This window comes from Eutrigla gurnardus (assembly GCF_963514095.1).
Source record: "Eutrigla gurnardus genome assembly, chromosome: 4".
Lineage (NCBI taxonomy): Eukaryota > Metazoa > Chordata > Actinopteri > Perciformes > Triglidae > Eutrigla > Eutrigla gurnardus.
This window is the reverse complement of record NC_139918.1, coordinates 23131250-23148009: the sequence shown is the minus strand read 5'-3', so window position 1 is coordinate 23148009 and position 16760 is coordinate 23131250. Positions and strand designations below refer to the sequence as shown.

The window sequence follows — 16760 nt, the reverse complement described above, 5'->3', positions numbered from 1 at the left end:
ACATGACTTTTTTGACATTCTATGACTTTTTTGACATGACTTTTTTGACATTCTATGACTTGTTTACATGACTTTTTTTACATTCTATGACTTTTTTACATATGACTTTTTTGACATTCTATGACTTTTTTTACATAAGACTTTTTTGACCTACCAAGACTTTTTTTTACATGACTTTTTTGACATTCTATGACTTTTTTCACATTACTTTTTTGACATTCTATGACTTGTTTACATATGACTTTTTTGACATTCTATGACTTTTTTTTACCTGACTTTTTTGACATTCTATTACTTTTTTTTACCTGACTTTTTTCACATTCTATGACTTTTTTTGACAAGACTTTTTTGACATACCAAGACTTTTTTTTTTGACATGACTTTTTTGACATTCTATGACTTTTTTTTACATGACTTTTTTGACATTCTATGACTTTTTTCACATTACTTTTTTGACATTCTATGACTTGTTTACATATGACTTTTTTGACATTCTATGACTATTTTTACCTGACTTTTTTGACATTCTATGACTTTTTTTTACCTGACTTTTTTCACATTCTATGACTTTTTTTGACAAGACTTTTTTGACATACCAAGACTTTTTTTTACATATGACTTTTTTGACATTCTATGACTTGTTTACATATTACTTTTTTGACATTCTATGACTTTTTTTACATATGACTTTTTGGACACTGACTATTTTTACATGACTTTTTTGACATTCTATGACTTTTTTTTACCTGACTTTTTTGACATTCTATGACTTTTTTTTACCTGACTTTTTTCACATTCTATGACTTTCTTTGACAAGAATTTTTTGACAAACCAAGACTTTTTTTTACATATGACTTTTTTGACATTCTATGACTTTTTTACAGACTTTTTTGACATTCTATGACTTTTTTCACATGACTTTTTTGACATTCTATGACTTTTTTCACATTACTTTTTTGACATTCTATGACTATTTTTACCTGACTTTTTTGACATTCTATGACTTTTTTTTACCTGACTTTTTTGACATTCTATGACTTTTTTTTACCTGACTTTTTTCACATTCTATGACTTTTTTTGACAAGACTTTTTTGACATACCAAGACTTTTTTTTTTGACATATGACTTTTTTGACATTCTATGACTTTTTTTTACATAAGACTTTTTTGACCTACCAAGACTTTTTTTTACATATGACTTTTTTGACATTCTATGACTTGTTTACATATTACTTTTTTGACATTCTATGACTTTTTTTACATAAGACTTTTTTGAACTACCAAGACTTTTTTTTACATATGACTTTTTTGACATTCTATGACTTTTTTTACATAAGACTTTTTTGACCTACCAAGACTTTTTTTTACATATGACTTTTTTGACATTCTATGACTTTTTTCACATTACTTTTTTGACATTCTATGACTTGTTTACATATGACTTTTTTGACACTATCACTATTTTTACCTGACTTTTTTGACATTCTATGACTTTTTTTTACCTGACTTTTTTGACATTCTATGACTTTTTTTTACCTGACTTTTTTCACATTTTATGACTTTTTTTTACCTGACTTTTTTCACATTCTATGACTTTTTTTGACAAGACTTTTTTGACATACCAAGACTTTTTTTTACATATGACTTTTTTGACATTCTATGACTTTTTTTACATAAGACTTTTTTGACCTACCAAGACTTTTTTTTACATATGACTTTTTTGACATTCTATGACTTTTTTCACATTACTTTTTTGACATTCTATGACTTGTTTACATATGACTTTTTTGACACTATCACTATTTTTACCTGACTTTTTTGACATTCTATGACTTTTTTTTACCTGACTTTTTTGACATTCTATGACTTTTTTTTACCTGACTTTTTTCACATTCTATGACTTTTTTTTACCTGACTTTTTTCACATTCTATGACTTTTTTTGACAAGACTTTTTTGACATACCAAGACTTTTTTTTACATGACTTTTTTGACATTCTATGACTTTTTTTACATGACTTTTTTGACATTCTATGACTTTTTTACATATGACTTTTTTGACATTCTATGACTTTTTTTTACATAAGACTTTTTTGACCTACCAAGACTTTTTTTTACATATTACTTTTTTGACATTCTATGACTTTTTTCACATTACTTTTTTGACATTCTATGACTTTTTTTTACCTGACTTTTTTGACATTCTATGACTTTTTTTACCTGACTTTTTTCACATTCTATGACTTTCTTTGACAAGAATTTTTTGACAAACCAAGACTTTTTTTTACATATGACTTTTTTGACATTCTATGACTTTTTTACAGACTTTTTTGACATTCTATGACTTTTTTCACATGACTTTTTTGACATTCTATGACTTTTTTCACATTACTTTTTTGACATTCTATGACTTGTTTACATATGACTTTTTTGACATTCTATGACTATTTTTACCTGACTTTTTTGACATTCTATGACTTTTTTTTACCTGACTTTTTTGACATTCTATGACTTTTTTTTACCTGACTTTTTTCACATTCTATGACTTTTTTTGACAAGACTTTTTTGACATACCAAGACTTTTTTTTTTGACATATGACTTTTTTGACATTCTATGACTTTTTTTTACATAAGACTTTTTTGACCTACCAAGACTTTTTTTTACATATGACTTTTTTGACATTCTATGACTTGTTTACATATTACTTTTTTGACATTCTATGACTTTTTTACATGACTTTTTTGACCTACCAAGACTTTTTTTTACATATGACTTTTTTGACATTCTATGACTTTTATAACATGACTTTTTTGACATTCTATGACTTTTTACATGACTTTTTTGACATTCTATGACTTTTTTTACATATGACTTTTTTGACATTCTATGACTTTTTTTACATATGACTTTTTTGACATTCTATGACTTTTTTTACATAAGACTTTTTTGACCTACCAAGACTTTTTTTTACAAATGACTTTTTTGACTTTCTATGACTTTTTTTTACCTGACTTTTTTGACATTCTATGACTTTTTTACATAAGACTTTTTTGACATACCAAGACTTTTTTTTACAAATTACTTTTTTGACTTTCTATGACTTTTTTTTACCTGACTTTTTTCACATTCTATGACTTTTTTTTACCTGACTTTTTTCACATTCTATGACTTTTTTTACATTACTTTTTTGACATTCTATGACTTTTTTCACATTACTTTTTTGACATTCTATGACTTTTTTTTACCTGACTTTTTTGACATTCTATGACTTTTTTTTACCTGACTTTTTTCACATTTTATGACTTTTTTTTACCTGACTTTTTTCACATTCTATGACTTTTTTTGACAAGACTTTTTTGACATACCAAGACTTTTTTTTACATATGACTTTTTTGACATTCTATGACTTTTTTTACATAAGACTTTTTTGACCTACCAAGACTTTTTTTTACATATGACTTTTTTGACATTCTATGACTTTTTTCACATTACTTTTTTGACATTCTATGACTTGTTTACATATGACTTTTTTGACACTATCACTATTTTTACCTGACTTTTTTGACATTCTATGACTTTTTTTTACCTGACTTTTTTGACATTCTATGACTTTTTTTTACCTGACTTTTTTCACATTCTATGACTTTTTTTTACCTGACTTTTTTCACATTCTATGACTTTTTTTGACAAGACTTTTTTGACATACCAAGACTTTTTTTTACATGACTTTTTTGACATTCTATGACTTTTTTTACATGACTTTTTTGACATTCTATGACTTTTTTACATATGACTTTTTTGACATTCTATGACTTTTTTTTACATAAGACTTTTTTGACCTACCAAGACTTTTTTTTACATATTACTTTTTTGACATTCTATGACTTTTTTCACATTACTTTTTTGACATTCTATGACTTTTTTTTACCTGACTTTTTTGACATTCTATGACTTTTTTTACCTGACTTTTTTCACATTCTATGACTTTCTTTGACAAGAATTTTTTGACAAACCAAGACTTTTTTTTACATATGACTTTTTTGACATTCTATGACTTTTTTACAGACTTTTTTGACATTCTATGACTTTTTTCACATGACTTTTTTGACATTCTATGACTTTTTTCACATTACTTTTTTGACATTCTATGACTTGTTTACATATGACTTTTTTGACATTCTATGACTATTTTTACCTGACTTTTTTGACATTCTATGACTTTTTTTTACCTGACTTTTTTGACATTCTATGACTTTTTTTTACCTGACTTTTTTCACATTCTATGACTTTTTTTGACAAGACTTTTTTGACATACCAAGACTTTTTTTTTTGACATATGACTTTTTTGACATTCTATGACTTTTTTTTACATAAGACTTTTTTGACCTACCAAGACTTTTTTTTACATATGACTTTTTTGACATTCTATGACTTGTTTACATATTACTTTTTTGACATTCTATGACTTTTTTACATGACTTTTTTGACCTACCAAGACTTTTTTTTACATATGACTTTTTTGACATTCTATGACTTTTATAACATGACTTTTTTGACATTCTATGACTTTTTACATGACTTTTTTGACATTCTATGACTTTTTTTACATATGACTTTTTTGACATTCTATGACTTTTTTTACATATGACTTTTTTGACATTCTATGACTTTTTTTACATAAGACTTTTTTGACCTACCAAGACTTTTTTTTACAAATGACTTTTTTGACTTTCTATGACTTTTTTTTACCTGACTTTTTTGACATTCTATGACTTTTTTACATAAGACTTTTTTGACATACCAAGACTTTTTTTTACAAATTACTTTTTTGACTTTCTATGACTTTTTTTTACCTGACTTTTTTCACATTCTATGACTTTTTTTTACCTGACTTTTTTCACATTCTATGACTTTTTTTACATTACTTTTTTGACATTCTATGACTTTTTTCACATTACTTTTTTGACATTCTATGACTTTTTTTTACCTGACTTTTTTGACATTCTATGACTTTTTTTTACCTGACTTTTTTCACATTTTATGACTTTTTTTTACCTGACTTTTTTCACATTCTATGACTTTTTTTGACAAGACTTTTTTGACATACCAAGACTTTTTTTTACATATGACTTTTTTGACATTCTATGACTTTTTTTACATAAGACTTTTTTGACCTACCAAGACTTTTTTTTACATATGACTTTTTTGACATTCTATGACTTTTTTCACATTACTTTTTTGACATTCTATGACTTGTTTACATATGACTTTTTTGACACTATCACTATTTTTACCTGACTTTTTTGACATTCTATGACTTTTTTTTACCTGACTTTTTTGACATTCTATGACTTTTTTTTACCTGACTTTTTTCACATTCTATGACTTTTTTTTACCTGACTTTTTTCACATTCTATGACTTTTTTTGACAAGACTTTTTTGACATACCAAGACTTTTTTTTACATGACTTTTTTGACATTCTATGACTTTTTTTACATGACTTTTTTGACATTCTATGACTTTTTTACATATGACTTTTTTGACATTCTATGACTTTTTTTTACATAAGACTTTTTTGACCTACCAAGACTTTTTTTTACATATTACTTTTTTGACATTCTATGACTTTTTTCACATTACTTTTTTGACATTCTATGACTTTTTTTTACCTGACTTTTTTGACATTCTATGACTTTTTTTACCTGACTTTTTTCACATTCTATGACTTTCTTTGACAAGAATTTTTTGACAAACCAAGACTTTTTTTTACATATGACTTTTTTGACATTCTATGACTTTTTTACAGACTTTTTTGACATTCTATGACTTTTTTCACATGACTTTTTTGACATTCTATGACTTTTTTCACATTACTTTTTTGACATTCTATGACTTGTTTACATATGACTTTTTTGACATTCTATGACTATTTTTACCTGACTTTTTTGACATTCTATGACTTTTTTTTACCTGACTTTTTTGACATTCTATGACTTTTTTTTACCTGACTTTTTTCACATTCTATGACTTTTTTTGACAAGACTTTTTTGACATACCAAGACTTTTTTTTTTGACATATGACTTTTTTGACATTCTATGACTTTTTTTTACATAAGACTTTTTTGACCTACCAAGACTTTTTTTTACATATGACTTTTTTGACATTCTATGACTTGTTTACATATTACTTTTTTGACATTCTATGACTTTTTTACATGACTTTTTTGACCTACCAAGACTTTTTTTTACATATGACTTTTTTGACATTCTATGACTTTTATAACATGACTTTTTTGACATTCTATGACTTTTTACATGACTTTTTTGACATTCTATGACTTTTTTTACATATGACTTTTTTGACATTCTATGACTTTTTTTACATATGACTTTTTTGACATTCTATGACTTTTTTTACATAAGACTTTTTTGACCTACCAAGACTTTTTTTTACAAATGACTTTTTTGACTTTCTATGACTTTTTTTTACCTGACTTTTTTGACATTCTATGACTTTTTTACATAAGACTTTTTTGACATACCAAGACTTTTTTTTACAAATTACTTTTTTGACTTTCTATGACTTTTTTTTACCTGACTTTTTTCACATTCTATGACTTTTTTTTACCTGACTTTTTTCACATTCTATGACTTTTTTTACATTACTTTTTTGACATTCTATGACTTTTTTCACATTACTTTTTTGACATTCTATGACTTTTTTTTACCTGACTTTTTTGACATTCTATGACTTTTTTTTACCTGACTTTTTTCACATTTTATGACTTTTTTTTACCTGACTTTTTTCACATTCTATGACTTTTTTTGACAAGACTTTTTTGACATACCAAGACTTTTTTTTACATATGACTTTTTTGACATTCTATGACTTTTTTTACATAAGACTTTTTTGACCTACCAAGACTTTTTTTTACATATGACTTTTTTGACATTCTATGACTTTTTTCACATTACTTTTTTGACATTCTATGACTTGTTTACATATGACTTTTTTGACACTATCACTATTTTTACCTGACTTTTTTGACATTCTATGACTTTTTTTTACCTGACTTTTTTGACATTCTATGACTTTTTTTTACCTGACTTTTTTCACATTCTATGACTTTTTTTTACCTGACTTTTTTCACATTCTATGACTTTTTTTGACAAGACTTTTTTGACATACCAAGACTTTTTTTTACATGACTTTTTTGACATTCTATGACTTTTTTTACATGACTTTTTTGACATTCTATGACTTTTTTACATATGACTTTTTTGACATTCTATGACTTTTTTTTACATAAGACTTTTTTGACCTACCAAGACTTTTTTTTACATATTACTTTTTTGACATTCTATGACTTTTTTCACATTACTTTTTTGACATTCTATGACTTTTTTTTACCTGACTTTTTTGACATTCTATGACTTTTTTTACCTGACTTTTTTCACATTCTATGACTTTCTTTGACAAGAATTTTTTGACAAACCAAGACTTTTTTTTACATATGACTTTTTTGACATTCTATGACTTTTTTACAGACTTTTTTGACATTCTATGACTTTTTTCACATGACTTTTTTGACATTCTATGACTTTTTTCACATGACTTTTTTGACATTCTATGACTTTTTTCACATTACTTTTTTGACATTCTATGACTTGTTTACATATGACTTTTTTGACATTCTATGACTATTTTTACCTGACTTTTTTGACATTCTATGACTTTTTTTTACCTGACTTTTTTGACATTCTATGACTTTTTTTTACCTGACTTTTTTCACATTCTATGACTTTTTTTGACAAGACTTTTTTGACATACCAAGACTTTTTTTTTTGACATATGACTTTTTTGACATTCTATGACTTTTTTTTACATAAGACTTTTTTGACCTACCAAGACTTTTTTTTACATATGACTTTTTTGACATTCTATGACTTGTTTACATATTACTTTTTTGACATTCTATGACTTTTTTTACATAACTTTTTTGACATTCTATGACTTTTTTTACATAACTTTTTTCACATTCTATGACTTTTATAACATGACTTTTTTGACATTCTATGACTTTTTACATGACTTTTTTGACATTCTATGACTTTTTTGACATTACTTTTTTGACATTCTATGACTTTTTTGACATTCTATGACTTTTTTTTACCTGACTTTTTTGACATTATATGACTTTTTTTTACCTGACTTTTTTCACATTCTATGACTTTTTTTTACCTGACTTTTTTCACATTCTATGACTTTTTTTGACAAGACTTTTTTGACATACCAAGACTTTTTTTTTACATATGACTTTTTTGACATTCTATGACTTTTTCACATGACTTTTTTGACATTCTATGACTTTTTTATATATATTATATTTTTTTTTACAATTTTTTCAACATGTACTATGACTTTTTTTTTTACAACTTTTCAACGTGTACTATCACTTCTTTTTCCCAACTTTTTCAACATGTTACTATTACTTTTTTGACATTCTATGACTTTTTTCACATGACTTTTTTGACATTCTGACTTTTTTACATATGACTTTTTTTACATTCTATGACTTTTTTTTACATGACTTTTTTGACATTCTATGACTTTTTTATATATGACTTTTTTGACATTCTATGACTTTTTTTTTACAACTTTTTCAACATGTACTATGACTTTTTTTTTTACAACTTTTCAACGTGTACTATCACTTCTTTTTCCCAACTTTTTCAACATGTTACTATTACTTTTTTGACATTCTATGACTTTTTTCACATGACTTTTTTGACATTCTATGACTTTTTTTTACATGACTTTTTTGACATTCTATGACTTTTTTATATGACTTTTTTGACATTCTATGACTTTTTTTTTACAACTTTTTCAACATGTACTATGACTTTTTTTTTTACAACTTTTCAACGTGTACTATCACTTCTTTTTCCCAACTTTTTCAACATGTTACTATTACTTTTTTGACATTCTATGACTTTTTTCACATGACTTTTTTGACATTCTGACTTTTTTACATATGACTTTTTTGACATTCTATGACTTTTTTTTACATGACTTTTTTGACATTCTATGACTTTTTTCACATGACTTTTTTGTCATTCTATGACTTTTTTTACATATGACTTTTTTGACATTCTATGACTTTTTTTACATATGACTTTTTTGACATTCTATGACTTTTTTTACATAAGACTTTTTTGACTTTCTATGACTTTTTTTTACAAATGACTTTTTTGACTTTCTATGACTTTTTTTTACCTGACTTTTTTGACATTCTATGACTTTTTTACATAAGACTTTTTTGACATACCAAGACTTTTTTTTACAAATTACTTTTTTGACTTTCTATGACTTTTTTTTACCTGACTTTTTTCACATTCTATGACTTTTTTTTACCTGACTTTTTTCACATTCTATGACTTTTTTTACATTACTTTTTTGACATTCTATGACTTTTTTCACATTACTTTTTTGACATTCTATGACTTTTTTTTACCTGACTTTTTTGACATTCTATGACTTTTTTTTACCTGACTTTTTTGACATTCTATGACTTTTTTTTACCTGACTTTTTTCACATTCTATGACTTTTTTTTACCTGACTTTTTTCACATTCTATGACTTTTATAACATGACTTTTTTGACATTCTATGACTTTTTTATATATATTATATTTTTTTTTACAATTTTTTCAACATGTACTATGACTTTTTTTTTTACAACTTTTCAACGTGTACTATCACTTCTTTTTCCCAACTTTTTCAACATGTTACTATTACTTTTTTGACATTCTATGACTTTTTTCACATGACTTTTTTGACATTCTGACTTTTTTACATATGACTTTTTTTACATTCTATGACTTTTTTTTACATGACTTTTTTGACATTCTATGACTTTTTTATATATGACTTTTTTGACATTCTATGACTTTTTTTTTACAACTTTTTCAACATGTACTATGACTTTTTTTTTTACAACTTTTCAACGTGTACTATCACTTCTTTTTCCCAACTTTTTCAACATGTTACTATTACTTTTTTGACATTCTATGACTTTTTTCACATGACTTTTTTGACATTCTATGACTTTTTTTTACATGACTTTTTTGACATTCTATGACTTTTTTATGACTTTTTTGACATTCTATGACTTTTTTTTTACAACTTTTTCAACATGTACTATGACTTTTTTTTTTACAACTTTTCAACGTGTACTATCACTTCTTTTTCCCAACTTTTTCAACATGTTACTATTACTTTTTTGACATTCTATGACTTTTTTCACATGACTTTTTTGACATTCTGACTTTTTTACATATGACTTTTTTGACATTCTATGACTTTTTTTTACATGACTTTTTTGACATTCTATGACTTTTTTCACATGACTTTTTTGTCATTCTATGACTTTTTTTACATATGACTTTTTTGACATTCTATGACTTTTTTTACATATGACTTTTTTGACATTCTATGACTTTTTTTACATAAGACTTTTTTGACCTACCAAGACTTTTTTTTACAAATGACTTTTTTGACTTTCTATGACTTTTTTTTACCTGACTTTTTTGACATTCTATGACTTTTTTACATAAGACTTTTTTGACATACCAAGACTTTTTTTTACAAATTACTTTTTTGACTTTCTATGACTTTTTTTTACCTGACTTTTTTCACATTCTATGACTTTTTTTTACCTGACTTTTTTCACATTCTATGACTTTTTTTACATTACTTTTTTGACATTCTATGACTTTTTTCACATTACTTTTTTGACATTCTATGACTTTTTTTTACCTGACTTTTTTGACATTCTATGACTTTTTTTTACCTGACTTTTTTCACATTCTATGACTTTTTTTTACCTGACTTTTTTCACATTCTATGACTTTTATAACATGACTTTTTTGACATTCTATGACTTTTTACATGACTTTTTTCACATTACTTTTTTGACATTCTATGACTTTTTTTTACCTGACTTTTTTGACATTCTATGACTTTTTTTTACCTGACTTTTTTCACATTCTATGACTTTTTTTTACCTGACTTTTTTCACATTCTATGACTTTTATAACATGACTTTTTTGACATTCTATGACTTTTTTGACATTCTATGACTTTTTTTTACCTGACTTTTTTCACATTCTATGACTTTTTACATGACTTTTTTGACATTCTATGACTTTTTTGACATTACTTTTTTGACATTCTATGACTTTTTTGACATTCTATGACTTTTTTTTACCTGACTTTTTTGACATTCTATGACTTTTTTTTACCTGACTTTTTTCACATTCTATGACTTTTTTTTACCTGACTTTTTTCACATTCTATGACTTTTTTTGACAAGACTTTTTTGACATACCAAGACTTTTTTTTTACATATGACTTTTTTGACATTCTATGACTTTTTTCACATGACTTTTTTGACATTCTATGACTTTTTTTTACCTGACTTTTTTGACATTCTATGACTTTTTTTGACAAGACTTTTTTGACATACCAAGACTTTTTTTTTACATATGACTTTTTTGACATTCTATGACTTTTTCACATGACTTTTTTGACATTCTATGACTTTTTTATATATATTATATTTTTTTTTACAATTTTTTCAACATGTGCTATGACTTTTTTTTTACAACTTTTCAACGTGTACTATCACTTCTTTTTCCCAACTTTTTCAACATGTTACTATTACTTTTTTGACATTCTATGACTTTTTTCACATGACTTTTTTGACATTCTGACTTTTTTACATATGACTTTTTTGACATTCTATGACTTTTTTTTACATGACTTTTTTGACATTCTATGACTTTTTTCACATGACTTTTTTGTCATTCTATGACTTTTTTTACATATGACTTTTTTGACATTCTATGACTTTTTTTACATATGACTTTTTTGACATTCTATGACTTTTTTTACATAAGACTTTTTTGACTTTCTATGACTTTTTTTTACAAATGACTTTTTTGACTTTCTATGACTTTTTTTTACCTGACTTTTTTGACATTCTATGACTTTTTTACATAAGACTTTTTTGACATACCAAGACTTTTTTTTACAAATTACTTTTTTGACTTTCTATGACTTTTTTTTACCTGACTTTTTTCACATTCTATGACTTTTTTTTACCTGACTTTTTTCACATTCTATGACTTTTTTTACATTACTTTTTTGACATTCTATGACTTTTTTCACATTACTTTTTTGACATTCTATGACTTTTTTTTACCTGACTTTTTTGACATTCTATGACTTTTTTTTACCTGACTTTTTTCACATTCTATGACTTTTTTTTACCTGACTTTTTTCACATTCTATGACTTTTATAACATGACTTTTTTGACATTCTATGACTTTTTACATGACTTTTTTGACATTCTATGACTTTTTTGACATTACTTTTTTGACATTCTATGACTTTTTTGACATTCTATGACTTTTTTTTACCTGACTTTTTTGACATTCTATGACTTTTTTTTACCTGACTTTTTTCACATTCTATGACTTTTTTTTACCTGACTTTTTTCACATTCTATGACTTTTTTTGACAAGACTTTTTTGACATACCAAGACTTTTTTTTTACATATGACTTTTTTGACATTCTATGACTTTTTCACATGACTTTTTTGACATTCTATGACTTTTTTATATATATTATATTTTTTTTTACAATTTTTTCAACATGTACTATGACTTTTTTTTTTACAACTTTTCAACGTGTACTATCACTTCTTTTTCCCAACTTTTTCAACATGTTACTATTACTTTTTTGACATTCTATGACTTTTTTTTTACAACTTTTTCAACATGTACTATGACTTTTTTTTTTACAACTTTTCAACGTGTACTATCACTTCTTTTTCCCAACTTTTTCAACATGTTACTATTACTTTTTTGACATTCTATGACTTTTTTCACATGACTTTTTTGACATTCTGACTTTTTTACATGACTTTTTTGACATTCTATGACTTTTTTTTACATGACTTTTTTGACATTCTATGACTTTTTTCACATGACTTTTTTGTCATTCTATGACTTTTTTTACATATGACTTTTTTGACATTATGACTTTTTTTACATATGACTTTTTTGACATTCTATGACTTTTTTTACATACGACTTTTTTGACCTACCAAGACTTTTTTTTACAAATGACTTTTTTGACCCAAGACTTTTTTTTACAAATGACTTTTTTGACTTTCTATGACTTTTTTTTACCTGACTTTTTTGACATTCTATGACTTTTTTACATAAGACTTTTTTGACATACCAAGACTTTTTTTTACAAATGACTTTTTTGACTTTCTATTACTTTTTTTTACCTGACTTTTTTGACATTCTATGACTTTTTTACATGACTTTTTTGACATTCTATGACTTTTTTATATATGACTTTTTTGACATTCTATGACTATTTTTACCTGACTTTTTTGACATTCTATGACTTTTTTTTTACAACTTTTTCAACATGTACTATGACTTTTTTTTTTACAACTTTCAACGTGTACTATCACTTATTTTTTACAACTTTTTCAACATGTACTATGACTTTTTTTGACAACTTTTTCAACATGTACTATGACTTTTTCCCAACTTTTTTGACTGCAATAAGACTTTTTTATACAACTTTTTTGACTTTTTTAACAACCTTTTTGACATGTACTATGACTTTTTTTTACAACTTTTTCAACATATAATATGACTTTTTTTTACAACTTTTTCAACATGTACTATGACTTTTTCCCAACTTTTTTGACTGTGATATGATTTTTTTTTACAACTTTACTGACTTTTTTACAACCTTTTCAACATGTACTATGACTTTTTTTACAACTTTTTCAACGTGTACTATGACTTTTTTTTACAACTTTTTTGACATGTACTATGACTTTTTTTTACAACTTTTCCAACATGTACTGACTTTTTTTTTTTTTACAAATTTTTCAACATGTACTGACTTTTTTTACAAATTTTTTGACATACTATGACTTTTTTAACAACCTTTTTGACATGTACTATGACTTTTTTAACAACCTTTTTGACATGTACTATGACTTTTTTTTCCCCACTTTTTCAACGTTTCCCAACTTTTTTGACTGTAATATACAACTTTACTGACTTTTTTTACAACCTTTTTGACATGTACTATGACTTTCTTTTACAATTTTTCAACATGTACATGACTTTTTTTTACAACTTTTTCAACGTGTACTATGACCTTTTTTTTTACAACTTTTTCAACATGTACTATGACTACTTTTACAACTTTTTCAACATGTACTTATGACTTTTTCCCAACTTTTTTGACTGTAATATGACTTTTTTAACAACTTTACTTACTTTTTTTTACAACCTTTTTCAACATGTACTATGACTTTTTCCCAACTTTTTTGACATGTACTATGACTTTTTTTGACAACTTTTTCAACATGTACTGAATTTTTTTTTTTACAACTTTTTCAACATGTACTATGACTTTTTTTTACAACTTTTGTGCTATTGACTATTACTTTTTTTACAACCTTTTTGACATGTACTCTGACCTTTTTTTTTTACAACTTTTTCAACGAAGTATGACTTCTTTTGACATGCTATACTGTGAACTTTTTTCGACATGTACTATGACTTTTTTTCCAACTTTTTTGACATGCTCTATTATGACTTTGTTCAACTTACTATACTATGACAATGTTATAATGCATTTACATTTACATTTAGGTCATTTAGCAGACGCTTTTGTCCAAAGCGACTTACAATAAGTACATTTGTCAAAAGAAGGAAACAAGGAAACCACAACGAATCATTGCCGATAAAGTAAGAGCTAAAAGTAGAACAAGTGTTAGGTCCTCATCTGAGTAAACTAGTAGTTCAAGAGCAACAGTGCTACGATGCAGCCTCATCAGCTACAATGCAGCCTCATCAGACAGTGATGTCATGTGCAGTAAAAAGAATCAGTAGAAATAATACAACTTACGTTCTCCTCCAGTCTAGAGAACTGTTGTTCCAGTTTCTTAGGATCTGTGTTTGGGGGCAGTGAAATGTGGGAGATTGGAGGGTGGTCTCCTCCCTCGGCCCCCTGCAGCAGCAGCAGCTCTTCAGTGGCGTTCAGCACCTTCAGGACTTCAGTGGTGATGCTGCGCAGAGACACCGCTGAGTACCTCTACAACACAGACATAGTGTGTAGTGTGATAAAAGTACATTTCATTTCAACTGTTTATGTTAAAACTATCAATGAGGCTTAAACTGTGAACCCTCAACATTTGTTGGAATAAGAAATGTTGCTGGTGGTTTACCTTCCTTTTGCTGTCTGATTTGCCAATAGTGGATAATTGTATGCAAATCATGTAGCTCTGCATAAAGACCCACTGTCCATAATCCATAATATATAATGTTTGTGATGTGGATATTGTCGAATGATGTTGCTTTTTTGTTAATTTGTGTTTTTTTTAAAGCATCTTCTAATAAACTGTTGTAAGTGTAAAAAAAAAGTGTAAAAAAAAGAGAAACCCCTGAAATAAATAACTGCTTTAAATTATATCTTAACACAAGAAATCATTTTCATACTTCTGTGGAGGAGGGACTTCCATCATATATAAACAATGAATAACATGATTGGATAATACACAGGTGGCAAAATGGGCCAGATGTTTTGGAAATATCAGTGTGACCAGGATAAAAGCACATTAAAAATAAAGACTCATGCATGGAAAACATTAGGCAATGAGAGTGGATATGTGAGGGGGAAACAGTTCAAATAAAATACTTCTTATTTTCCAATGATCACCAAGAGCTGCACAACAGGTTCTCACCTGCTCTAGCAGAGCCGAGATAAACTGAATCGTTTTGTAAAGTTCCGTGTCACTACTCTACAGCACAGAGAGAGAAACACAGAAGGAGAAAACACAGGACAGATCGGCAAAAGAAAAACAGCATCAGGCAGAGTTGGTTAGTAGTTTGTTACATTGCAAAGAAAAGTTACTCAGATGTGAGCATTTCATTCAAGCGAGCCTACGATGTGTCATTTCTAAAGGATGTACGATACATCACACATCATAGCACAATTAGAATAAATTAATCAATAAACAGAAATAATATTAACTCAACACCTATTAACTGGGTTTCTCCTGAGCTGAAAATTCATCCAGAAGCAATTTGAAGAATTAACTTTAAATAATTAATTTGTCATTTGGACCAGTTACACAGCAATATATATCTAAAGTTTGCAAACTTAATCTATAAACTGACCAAGAGAGACAGCTTGTTGAATTCCGGGACCTTATAATACGGGTATCATACTAATGCAGGATGCCTCATGAGTCACTAGGAACTTGTGTGCTAACGTTGCATAAGGAACTACTTCATACATGAATTGAAACTATATCCAACAGCAGTTACCTAAAAGTTCATGTCAGACCGATGCTTTTGCTCAGTCTGAACACAGAGCATGACATATTCTATTCCAATTTTTTTTCCAAACTTGTCAGATGCAAATATTCACATGTTCCTACATGATATTTATGCCACATTTACAACCTGATGGATGGAAAATGAGTATAGTATATTATGATGTATTGTTGAACGAAGTGAATGACTGCATCAGGGTGGAGAATGATTCACTAAAACCTAAATCATCAATCTTGAATGGAGCAAATAGCCTCTTATTTCTATGAGAACAGGCTCAGTTCTCCTTTCAGAGAGACTTTTTAATCAAAACTTCTGAG

General features: G+C 26.7%; 1 protein-coding gene across 2 annotated transcripts in view; it reads right to left on the bottom strand.

Annotated features, from left to right (window-relative positions):
* myripa (myosin VIIA and Rab interacting protein a) overlaps positions 1–16760 on the bottom strand; it is a 35439-nt gene that overhangs the window by 3719 nt on the left and 14960 nt on the right. For both annotated transcript variants that reach the window (XM_084008789.1, XM_084008790.1), the window contains one exon: positions 15014–15199. In XM_084008789.1, coding sequence (XP_083864915.1) covers positions 15014–15199 — 186 coding nt within the window. The remainder of the gene's footprint in view (positions 1–15013; positions 15200–16760) is intronic.